General features: G+C 40.7%; 1 protein-coding gene across 7 annotated transcripts in view; it reads left to right on the top strand.

Annotated features, from left to right (window-relative positions):
- Positions 1-12,499, top strand: part of UNKL (unk like zinc finger) — a 62,206-nt gene that overhangs the window by 36,374 nt on the left and 13,333 nt on the right. For 5 of the 7 annotated variants that reach the window (XM_026113886.2, XM_026113885.2, XM_064519953.1 and 2 more), the window contains 2 exons: positions 2,259-2,424; positions 12,113-12,205. In XM_026113886.2, the coding sequence (XP_025969671.2) occupies positions 2,259-2,424; positions 12,113-12,205 (259 nt within the window). The remainder of the gene's footprint in view (positions 1-2,258; positions 2,425-12,112; positions 12,206-12,499) is intronic. The other 2 variants (XM_064519952.1, XM_026113884.2) reach the window with 1 other exon arrangement.

Below are 12,499 nucleotides of genomic sequence, written 5' to 3'. Positions count from 1 at the left end.
ATATGGCATTTTTTTTTCAGTTCAAACATTTATGAAAAGAGAAAGAAGCAAAGGAGAAGGGAGTTGTGCTTCCCCCTGAATGGCCTAATTACAGATGGAGGCCATAGTATTAGAAATGTTTAAAATTAGGTGGTTAAAATAATAGAAAATTTATAGCAAGAAACAAAGTTATCTTAATAGAAAGATTCAATGTTTAGAACGTAAAAGATTACTTAAAATACTGGGTATTATTACATCTGCACCTTAGAAATTATATGCAGGCCACAGGAACAGTCTGTTTGTTGTACTGAAATGTTAGAGAATGCTCTTTGTGAATTCAGTGTAAATAATGGAACAAGATTTGGAAAAGCATATCATAGAATCATAGAAAGTTGAGCTTGAAAGGGACCTCTGGAGGTTTGTTGTCCTTTCCCCCACACCTTCTCAGAGGAGGGTCAGCTAGAGCAGATTGCTCAGGGCCTTGTCCCATAGTGCTTTGAGTATCTTCAAGCATGGAAACTCTACAGCCTCTCTGGGCAACCTTTTCCAGTGTTTGACCACCCTTACGGTAAAAAAAGTTTTTTCTTAAGTTTAAGAGGAATTTTGAGTATTTCAGTATGTGCCCATTGCCTCCTATCCTGTCACTGGGTGCCACTGAGGAGAGTCAGACTCCATTGTATCAGAACTTAATAAAACTTCTGGTTTTGTAATTTTATTTTTTAAGATTGGTTCCTGAGAGTGTGAAATCTTCATATACATCACTGGATGTGATCGGGGAGGGGGATTGAGTACTTTATATCAGTTCTTTATTTTTCTGTTAATTTAGCTGTTAAAATGAGTTTTGGTCCTAACTGTGGCTAGGGAAAGAAGAATTTGTGCTTCATAGAAAATTGCAGCAAAAACACAGAACAAAAACACAGTTCTGTTGCATGTTACATATGCAATAGATCTGCTTTACTCTTCCCGGAAAATTTTGTGAAAGCAGTTAGTATAACATGATGTATTTCATGCATATTCTGAAAAGCAAGAGGTAGATTGTTGGGAGGGGAGAGGCAGTGGAGAGAAATTGTTTGGTGTTGCTGAAAGAGCATTCTCTCCTTTGAAATGCAGAGGATTAATTTTCCTTAAACTAGGGCATACAAACTAGATAACAAGATTGTAATTGCACATGCTAATCTTGCAGAGTTCCTTAGCTGTTGTCTGTTCATTCATTATTTCAAAGTCATGCTATAAAATACAGTGCACATGTTTCATAGTGAGGGTGGCCAGGCAGCAGAGCAGAGGCTCAGAGAGGTGGTGGAATCATCAACGTTCAAAACTTGACCAGACAAGCTCTTGTGCAACCTGATCTAACTTTTGGTACAGACAGACATGTTGAGACTATTTCTGTGGTTGAAGGAAAGATTGTTCATTATCAGGGTCATTATCAGCCTCTATCTAGTTTTGAAATAGAAATTTTCCGTGCTATCAGTAGAAATCAGGGGAGTGTATCAGTAGATGCTGCACAATCACTGCTCATCACACCAAAGGCAATGAGATGAGGTCTGGACTAATTCAGTCTCAGTTAAATGTTGTTTTTATTAGCTAAAAGATTGGAGGGAATAAATAAAGAATAAAAAAAAAATTACTGGAGATTCTGCACAAAGGCTCTGTAGTCTTTGTAAAGTTATTTTTCATTTTCCAATACTACACAATTACATTTTACTTGCATTTATTGCATTTTGTAATACAAAATTTTAATTAGTATGAAAATAATATTCAACTGGAAAAAAGAAGCACAGGTACAAGTCTTTATATAATGCAATTACATTTAGATTAAATAGGAAAATTTGGGGATCACACAAAGAGTATAAATTGCATATAAATGTATAATGAAAGGGTACAACTCCTCAACAGATATTTTCCTTTTGAAAAGGGTCATCAGACTTCAGCTGCCTAATTATATTGTACAGTTTCGTAGCAGATACTTAAATACCTTTCTTTCTGACAGCAAAATTCCCCCATATGGTAGCAAAATCCATCCACATTAGAGAAATGCATGTGTTGCCAGACGTCTTGGAAAGTTATCCTAATCTAATCATTCAGCAGGTTCTTCTCGAGTGCAGATTTCATAATTCACAAAATACTTCCCAGTTCTTTCTGTTTTGAATTAAAATAATATCTTCAAAAAACACATTTTGTTTGTTGCGTGTTTGTACATATCTGTGTGTAAGTATATGTATAAAAGCACATGTATATTTCATTTACACATATATATATATATATTTTTTTTTGAACAGAACCATCTCAGTGTTTTCTCAGTGGTTAACCCACTCACTTCAAGTATAACTTCCAGTCTGGCCTCCAGTGTTGGATCAGATAGTTCATCTCCTACAACTCTCTCTACTATCAGTGCCAAAGCTCTCCCATTCTATCCTGGCAGTAATACAGTTGAATCAGTTATAGGTAAGTCTGAACATTTAATCTCTGATTGTACATGTTTTGTTGCATTTTTCCAGTTTTTCTTATTCCATCGTAGGTTCAGAAATGCTTATTGGTAAAGACAGTAATGTTTTACGTATTTACTTTATTGTATGTAATTAAAAGCAATATCTGAAATTTAATTTAAATGTCCATTCCCCTCCCCACCCCACCCCCCAAAAAAACCCAGTATTTTTCACAAGGTCTACAAGATGAGCATAGGAATTAGTGAATGGGCCATTTATAATGGAATTTTGGCATTGGTAGTGGACAGTGATTTTAAGAAGGCATAAAACTTTCATAATGGAACTCTCTGAGCTCCCAGGGGTAGAAGTAATGTCTCCTCAACTCCTGTTGGTGGGCTACTGAGATTTGACTTTATTGTATATTACAGATCTGACAGAGTTCACATGAAAATGGGAGATTTTTCTTTGGTTGATTGTGTGTTCTCCAGTCTGGATATTTGTCTGTTCCAGGACAGAATCTTTTGTTCACCGTACGTGGACTGGATCTGAAAGGACACAATGAGGAGGAGCCCTTACATTCTGGGCATGCAACAAAACAGAATCTGGGAAATATTCACATCCAAAATTTGTCATTATCTCAGAGCCATTCCCTTGCTTCCAGCCAGCTAGGCTTCTTATGTGGAAAATGTAAAGGGAGATAAATATTTCAGTAATATTAGATACTGATTTTCTGCCCAGGTTCTTAACAGCGCTGGGAAGAACTTCCAAGGTCACTGAATCTAGTTAGCAGTAGGCAATCATGTCAGTTCATCCTGTTCTGTTTATTTTATCACTCGGTAATGGAGACAATTAGCTACTATTCAAGTGTTTATAAATAAGTACATTCTCACTCTGTAAATTCCTATACATGACGCTTGGAGAATTTCTGTTCTCAACAGCATTTATAGAGAGATACACACGTTATTTCCATTTTTTTAGGATAAAAATGTTTTATCCATAGCCAGATGATGATCTTACAAAGAGGTATACAGACAGGGTGTCAAATACAGTGAAAATTACTCAGAATCTATTACATGTCTTTGTATCTTGGCTAGAGCTTATAGTCCATGGTTTGGATAGTCCATGTACCATTTGTCCTCAGCATCTGAAAAGCATAGGTGCTTTGCCAAAGATCCATCAGGCAGAATGTAATCTTTCACTACATGCATTCCTGATGTTGCTAGCAAAATTATTGTATCAGCCCAACATCTGCCTCACTGTACTAAGCCATATGGCAGTAAGTAATTGCATGACACAGATTGCAAAGCTGAACTTCTGGTGCTTAAAGATATGGCTTTAAAATATATGTTTGCCCTCTCTTCATTTGACAAAACTTAAGGATATTGTTTCCCAGGAGGTTTGGACTCTTTCTGTTGATGACTAGATGTGACAAGTATTCTAATTAATGTGTTCTACCAGTTATCCCCTCAGCCTGGGAATATAGCAGTAGATGGTTCTTTCTTCATGTGATGAAAAGTAGCCAGAGAGAAGGGGAGAGAAAGACACTGAGACAGCTTGAAGTCCTTGGGCTTATGGTGGTTCTCCAGAATGAAATGTACACATCAATATATAAGAATTCTGTGTAGTCAGAAATGTATATTGGTTACGTAGCCTTGCATTAACAATTACTGTGCACTTACTTTGATACAGAATCACCCCAGGCTGAACACAAGGTATCACACATTCATCTCCTTCTGGCAAGGAATTTGTTAGTCTTTGAACACATGTATCAAACATCTGATACTGCTGTTGGTGATTCACCTGCTTGAATTCCCAAATATGTTAACAGATCAACTGAATCACTTCAAACATATGGACTTTGAGAGTTTGAGGATGATGTGCTTGGCCACAAACCTTTGTACTTATATCCAGAGTTGCCTGTACTGAAAATGTAATGGATTTGTCTCAAAACCCTCCATTCCCCCAGTCTTACAGCATGGATGATAAATGACTCTTGAGCCGACAGGACATGTTCCCTGTGTGAGAAACATTTAGCTGATAGTAGGAAAGAGCGTTAGAGTAATCTCCCTTTTTTTGGCCGCTATGCCCAGCCTTCTAGACCATTTGCTGAAGGAGTTATGTCCTTCAGTTAACCCACTAAAGTTGCTTTGGGCAGCACTTCTGTGTAGTACTCCCATAATGAGGGCATCTCTTTTTTTTTTCCCCCTCACTTCATAACAACCGGGTTTTCTCGAAGCTTTGGTGAGGTATATGCCTATCAGGAAGGATCCGGTCCTCAATGGAGTTTGAACCGGATGCTGAGTGTCAGGGAGCAGCAAGAAGAGGGCTGCTCCACAAGCCAGGAGCTGAGGGTGACCACAGCACGAGGCAGTGCCATTACCAGCCAAGGTTCAGTCCCACAGCATCTGGACACAGTAGGCAGATTAGGGTGCTGACAGCAGGGTTCATTGACAGCCTCAGGCAAGGTGAGATGGTGAAGTAGGTCCAGGATCCAATCGAGTGAGTCCAGTCAGGAGCAGCAGGACACGGGGTCAGAGACAGACTTGTAAACAAGGCTACAACATAGGTCTAGGGCCCATCCAGGAGTCAGGGCAAGAGACAAGACTGGAGATGAGCTACTGCAACATAGGTCCAAGCTCTGTTGAGGAAACAAGGCCAGAGACAGAGCTGAAGGCAGATACATCTACAGCATAGCTTAGGGAAGGATTGAAGACCCAGGCCTGAACCTAAATGGAGATCCTGGAGTAATGGCAGAGGGTGTGGTGGAGGTGCTTGGAGAGGCTGGTCTGGGCAATTAAGGCCTACTGGTGCACTCAGGGCCTTGACAGCAGCCTCCCTTCCCATCAAGATATGTTCTCACACCTTAAAAAGATCTAGGATCATCGGAGAAGTACTTGCTGTGAAGTGATTTGGTTGCAGTGGGTTTTCATGGAGCTATTTGCAGGGGAACATGGAGCCAGGGCAGAGACACAGTATGGAATCCTTGGAGTCAGGTCCCAATCACAGCAGGGTCATGGAATCAGGACAGGGATATGGCATGGGGGACTTGGAGGGTGGGACAGGGAACTGGAAGCAGGGTCAGATACATAGCACAGAACCAGGACAGTCATGGAGCTAGGACAGGGAAACAGCATGGGAGACTTGGAGCCAGGATCTTGCTAGAGATGTGGAAGCAAGACAGGGACATGGCATAGGGGACTGGGAACTAGGCAGGGGGTGTCACACCACCACTGAGGAGCCCTGGAGGCCAGGTGGGATTGGGTGTGTGTGTTGGGGGGTGGGGGCTCACTCAGGAGCCCACTCAGCTTAGGGCATCAGCATCATGGAGGAATCAGAACCCAGGGCTGGTCATTCAGGAGGAGCCATGGGTGTAGCACCCTGCACAGCCTGAAGGCCATGTTCCATAGTGCTTAGCTCAGGGCTCCAGGCAGTCTGAGCTAACTGTATAGAGCAATGAGATCTTTAGCACCTGAACCTTTTGAAGCTGCCCAGGCTGTGTTTTGGCTGGCTAATGGATCTATTCCTGAAAGTGCAGCTGTTTTCCGGAGCTCCATTCACACTTTTGCTAAGCATTACATTGTTGCAGAAGGTTCTGGACATGAAACTTTGGAAAATCGCTTCTTCACTCTCTATACCTTCTGCACATTGCCTCCTACCACTCTTTATTAGATATGACTTGGTGATTTTGTACTGGTTGCATTTACCCAAGTGTGACTGTGCATTTAGAAAAACGTTCAAAAGCTAAAGAAAAGTTACGTGTTACCGTTCTTCTTTAGGTAGCCTTGTATTGACATACATTTGCAATCCAGCTTCGTGTTTCTTTCTTCCATAATTCCTTATATTTTCTGGGAGGTTCTGGGAGTGAGAAGAACTGAGGAGGTGGAAGATGGAGATGCCCCTTTTATACTCATGGGTGTGGAATATGAAAGGGAGGAGCTCGTATGTTAGTGCTGAATAGAGAGGAATAATCACTTCCCTCAACCTGCTGGCTACATTCTTACTAACGCAGGCCAAAATGCAGTTAGCTTTTATTGTTACAGAGCATGCCAAACTTGTTGTTCATCAAGATTCCAAGATCTTTTTCTGTAAAGCTACTGTCTGGTCAGTTGTCCCCCGGCCTTTACTGTTGTATGGGGTTTTCTGTCCAAGGCACAGTATTTTGTATCTGCTTTAGTTGAACTTCCATCAGTCTTTTTTTTTTTCCAGCCTGTTGAGATCCCTGTAAGTGGCAGTCCTGCCATCCAGCATATCAGCTGCTCCCCTTAATTTGGTGTTATCCACAAATTTGTTGAAATATGTGCCACTTTTGCAGTAAATATAAATTATTCAGGAGGCAATGGCATGGAATATTGTGATTTGAAATACACTGTATTTAATAGTCCGTGGCTTAAGTCACATGATTAGGGAGTTGCTGCGATTAGCTGCTGTACTTGAAGAATTCTGTGTTTAAATTGATGTGTACCAGAGACCAGGAGACTGCAGACAGTGAGTCAGCACTTAGAGATGGTAAGTTAGGCATTTGATTTTTTTTGATTTGATTTTTTTATTCTGTATAGAAGTCTATGAAGAATATCAAATGATGGATATTTTTCTGCAGTCTTGCAAGTATATAGCTTGCCTTCCTTAAAGGTTTGTTTATCTGTGTGTTAGAACAGGAAATAAATTTTAAGCTATTTTTAAATTTCAGAATTAGATTGAGCAGAATTTGTAGTTTTCATTCTATGCAAGTAATATAATTTCATGTGCTTGTGGTTGATATTTAAGTAATGAGATGGAACAAAATCATATTTTTGTCAAGATAAACTTTTCTTTGAATAAGTAGGGGTAGTTGGCTGTAACATGCTATTAATATAACAGTAAAAAACAAGGTCTGATTTCTGTATAGTAGATGTGCTAATTCAATAAAATTTTTAAATCATAATTTACTGAACAAGCATTGCAAAAATAAGTCTTTTAAGCAATGTTACGCTGTTTCTGATTTCCCAGTGTCATTAGATTACTGAGCTTAAAGACTCTTGATTCCTCTGTGTTAAAATCTCTGCTATTTTTCTAAAACATTTTCAGTATGCTGTTTTTTAATAGAATCTGAACCATAAAATGAGTACGTCTCATGTATGTATAAGTTAGTGTACTTTACAATAACTGAGTAATTTTGTTCTTTTTCAAGAAAGAATTTCAAATACATAAATTCTCTTTTCAGAGTTCTGCTTTGTGGGCGTACAGGATGGCAGTGAAAGTAAAGTGCTGTATGTAATCTGAGCAAAGCAGGACATTAAAGATTATGTAGAACAGAAAATATATAGAAAAGTGTTTTGGGGAAGTTGTGGATTGAAGAATCAAAAGAATGAGGTAGAGCTGCAGCAAGGGAAGGGGCTAGGGGATTATGGGAAAAGGGGATAAATAGGTCTTAATAAAGGATTAGAGGACTCAGGAAAGAGTTATATTATCGAGGACTCAGGAAACTTTCTGAACCACTTTCTGTGGCCTTTCATCTTGGTTTGTCAATAAGGGAGATGCTGCATCTCATGGAGATCTCCAAGCCCTCTCTTTTTGCTTCCTGAGTAGTAGTCCCCAAGAGCTGGAGAAGGGTGCAAGGGAGCTGGGAATAAGCATACCAATAATATACACGAAGTATTTAGTGTTGAGATTGAATGCCGTAAAAACTGCAGTGTTTGAAATACTCTTGAAAATACATTTAAAAAATAAAATACTTAAAATATTTGCCGAGATACTGAAGAAATTAGATAAGTAAAGTGTCAGAGGAAAAGGATTTGTAGACAAATATATAGGCAGTGGGCAGCAGAGAAGGGAGATGAGTCAGGTGATAAAGGAGAGAAGATGAGACCTTTACATCAGGGGACACCTGCCAGCCTGATGCTCTGCTCCCATATGTATGCCTTAGGTTCTGCAAGGACTGTGCCTCTGGGAATGTTTTCATGGCTTTCTTTGCTTTCTGTTGGGCACTCGAGTGTGAGGATTTTGCCTGTCTGTGAGACTTGCCATTTGAGGGAAATCGGAGTCTCTCCTTTTGTTTTCCATATATGTTGTGATCTAAAAATGCCGTGTTCTCTCCCTGCACTCCCTGCTTTGACTTTCCACTGTGTGGAAATTGGACTTGGAATCTGAGAGAGCCAGAAGGTATCAGAACTTAAACTTCCAAAATCTAGAAAATAAGTAAAGATACATATCAGCCCTTTGCATAGTTGGGGAGGACCAGCATGGCAGAATGAGTTAAGGCCTCGCATGAGTTACTGGTTGAGCAAAGGTGCAGGCTTGGATTTGATCTATTATTTGAGTAGTATAACTCATGTTAACCTCGTTATGTTCTGTTCCAGCTTGTAGTACGTGTGTAGCAACAGACTGAGTCAGACACTGCAAATAACTTTTAAAATATTAGTAACATCTGGAATCCTAATACTTCATGAGATAGAAAGGGGAGAGTGAGATGGAAAAGGTGAGGGAGGGATGTACGATGTGGGACGTTGCAAGAGCTTGAAAAAAAACAGTTCTCCTAAGATAATGATGGTGCTAATAACTAGATTTTACAGTCTCTCTTTTTATGACTGAGAGAATGTTGAGTTTGTTGAAACAAAGTGGAACAGCTTCACCAGGTGAAAGTGAAACAGACGTACCCCAGAATATCCTGCAGCATAATGATGGGAGGTGTACTCTCACAGGTGCATGGTGTTATTGCACAAAGGATGTTGAGACAGGTTCACATGCATGAAGATTTATTAGTGAGGTCTATAGCTGATGATGTACAATGGTGATAGTTACTTTCAGAGACAAATAAAAATGTAAGGAGAGAGAGAGAGAGAGAAAAGGGAAAGAGAAAACTCTCCCAGTGGCCAGCTGGGAAGTGATGGGCAGGGCAGGGCAGCATCCTTCTCTGGGCATCCTCTCCTGTGCAGCAGGTGGTCTCCCCACCCAGTACTTTTGCCGTATTAACTATGCAGCTTCACTTCAACCTCTGGAAAGGTGATGGAGCAGCTAATCCTGGATACCATTTCCAAGCATATGAAGGACAAGAGGGTGATCAGGAATAGTCAGCATGCATTCACAAAGGGGAAATCAAGCTTAACCAACCTGATAGCCTTCTATGATGGAATGACTGGCTGGGTAGATGAGGGGGGAGCAGTGGATGTTGTCTCCCTTGACTTCAGTAAGGCTTTTGACACTGTCTCCCATAACATCCTCATAGGCAAGCTGATGAAGCGTGAGCTGGATGAGCAGTTAGTGAGGTGAATTGAAAACTGGCTGAATGGCAGAGCTCAGAGGGTTGTGCTCGGTGGCGCGAAGTCTAGTTGGAGGCCTGGAGCTAGCAGTATACCCCAGGGGTTGATACTGGGTCCAGTCCTGTTCAGCTTATTCATCAGTGACCTGGATGAAGGGACAGAGTGCATCCTCAGCAAGTTTGCTGATGATACAAAACTGGGAGGAAGTGGCTGATGCACCAGAGGGCTGCACTGCCATTTAGAGGGACCCTGACAGGCTGGAGAGATGGACAGAGAGGAACCTCATGAAGCTCAATAAAGTGGAGTGCGGAGTCCTGCACCTAGGTGGGCAGGAATAACCTCAGGCACCAGTAGAGGCTGGGGGCAGACCTGCTGGAAAGCAGCTCTGCAGAGGAGGACATGGGAGTCCTGGTGGACTGCAGGCTGACCATGAGCCAGCAATGTGCCCTTGTGGCCAAGAAGGCCAGTGGTATCCCGGGGTGCATTAGGAAGAGTGTTGCCAGCAAGGTCAAGGGAGGTGATCCTTTTCCTCTACTCAGCCCTGGTGAGGCTGCATCTGGAGTACTGTGTCCAGTTCTGGGCTCCCCAGTACAAGGGAGATATGGAGCTACCGGAAGGAGTCCAGCAAAGGGCCATTAAGATGATTAAGGGACTGGAGCATCTCTCATATGAGGAAAGGCTGAGAGAGCTGGGACTATTGAGCCTGGAGAAGAGAAGGCTCAGGGGAGGGGGGGACTTTACAAATGCGTTTAAATATCTGAAGGGAAGGTATAAAGAGGATGGGGCCAGACTCTTCTCAGTGGAGCCCAGTGATAGGACGAGAGGCAGCGGGCACAACCTGAAACACAAGAAGTTCTGTCTGAACATGAGGAAAAACTTCTTTACTGTGAGGGTGACAGAGCCCTGGAACAGGTTGCCCAGAGAGGTTGTGAAGTCTCCATCCCTGGAGATATTCAAAAGCCATTTGTGACCCTGCATGAGCAGGGGAGATCGGACTAGATGATCTCCAGAGGTCCCTTCCAACCTCAACCGTTCTGTGATTCTGTGATTGTGTACTATGTGAACTTTAACTCTTTGGTCAGTATTTTGTTCTGGACAGCTTAGGCAGCTTCCTGCCGAGCACTGTTCTGTGGATCTTGCTTCTAGGTCAGTAACTCTCTTTATGTATTATCTAGAGATCCCAGACTCTGGATTCCATTAGGAAGCCTGGTCAGCCTTAGAAAATGCCTATACAGAATAACCCTTTACTGATCCTGTATTAGTGATCCAAATATTTTTTTTCCATTTCTGGCTTTAAAACTGTGTAGTAAAATCTTCTGCCAAAGATTTTATGCAGTTTACAGTGCCTAATATTTAGGACCAAGCTAAGAAAGAGGCATGTGTCTGATTCTAAAGGGCTCAAGAGATCCCCTTTGTATCTTTTGGAAACTTTTACACGAGCCAGTGTATCTTTTTACTTCTGTTTGTCTCTTATCAGCCCTTTGTGTCCAGTTTAATAGTGATTTTCAACAGAAAATCTAAAAAATCTTTACAAAGTTGATTGCTATCGCTGACCACGCTGACTGGAATACAGTTTTCCTGCCTGTAAAATCAGTATTTATACTAACTTCTCTCCTGTCTTCCTGATAGAGTAGTTGTCCAACATAAGTTAAAATAGAGGTACAAAGAGATAGATTTATTTAATTACTCTCCTTTCTGTGAAGAAAAGAAGTTAAGGGGAAGGAAAAAAAAGTATCTCTTCATCTTCTCACATTTTATTCAAGGATATAGTATAGAATAAGCAGTGGACTGAAGAAGTAGTACATTAAGGAGAACTTTTTCATGATATCACCAAGAGGAACTTTAGACTGACACAACCCTTAAAATGTAAGCCGGTCTAACTGTTAAGTCTAAACTACACATTGGTTTTGAGTTTTGCTGTAGTTGCATAAAAATAACACACATATCCATTTGAATCTTCCCACACGATTGATTCCCAGCTTCCTTATATCTGTATGCCCTGGTATGTTTATTCACTTAAAGTTGCCCCAAAGGGTAACTGCCCTAAATGGCATTTACAGTGCCCTTTCTCAGGTATAATACCTGGGTTTTTTTCCAGTAATAAATATTTTTGCACACAAATCTACATTTTATTTCTCCTCATCCTTTCTGTTCTGCTCTGCACCTAAGCAGAACAGGTGACAGCTTTATTAGAAGTCCAAATAAATAGCCACCTGTACATTATTCTTTGTTTAGCTGATCAGCTTAAAGAGCTGTAATAGTTTATATATGAAATTTTTCCCTTTTAAAATTTCAGAGACTTTCCTTTGCTGTATGTCTGTACTGTGCTTCAGATCATAACCTAGATGCTGAAGATTTCTGTGATGGAAGTACTGATAACAACAGTCAAATAAAATTTCCTCACCTCAACCATCCTGATAGTTTTATGTATAATTAAAGGATAATTCATTGATACAATGTTTTGTTTAACAGGTTCTGCTTTAGATTTACATTTTAATGACGTGAACGTCGCATCCATAGATAGAGAATTAGAAGATCAAGAAAGCAGTGACCTTGGATTAGCAAGTAAGAGGTCCACTTTGTAAAGATAAACTGTATACTAATTTTAAGTATTTTTCTTTCTTACCTTTATAAAGTTTTACTCAGGACAACAGTTATACACAGCAAAGACTTTGAAGAAAAGTTCTCAATTGTGCTACAGCTGTTTAGCTTTGGGGTTTGAAGAGGTTGCACGGCTATCATTGAGGCTGTGTTTTGAAAGGGGTCAGTCTAGTAAACATTTTTTTGAAAATGCTTAATGATTTGGGCCCACAGGCATAGTAGTTGATGGAAGGACTTATTTACATATCTTTACAGGAA

The sequence above is a fragment of the Dromaius novaehollandiae genome, chromosome 14 (assembly GCF_036370855.1).
Source record: "Dromaius novaehollandiae isolate bDroNov1 chromosome 14, bDroNov1.hap1, whole genome shotgun sequence".
NCBI classification, from domain to species: Eukaryota; Metazoa; Chordata; class Aves; order Casuariiformes; family Dromaiidae; genus Dromaius; species Dromaius novaehollandiae.
The sequence above is the reverse complement of the archived record's forward strand: the minus strand, read 5'-3'. Positions and strand labels throughout refer to the sequence as shown.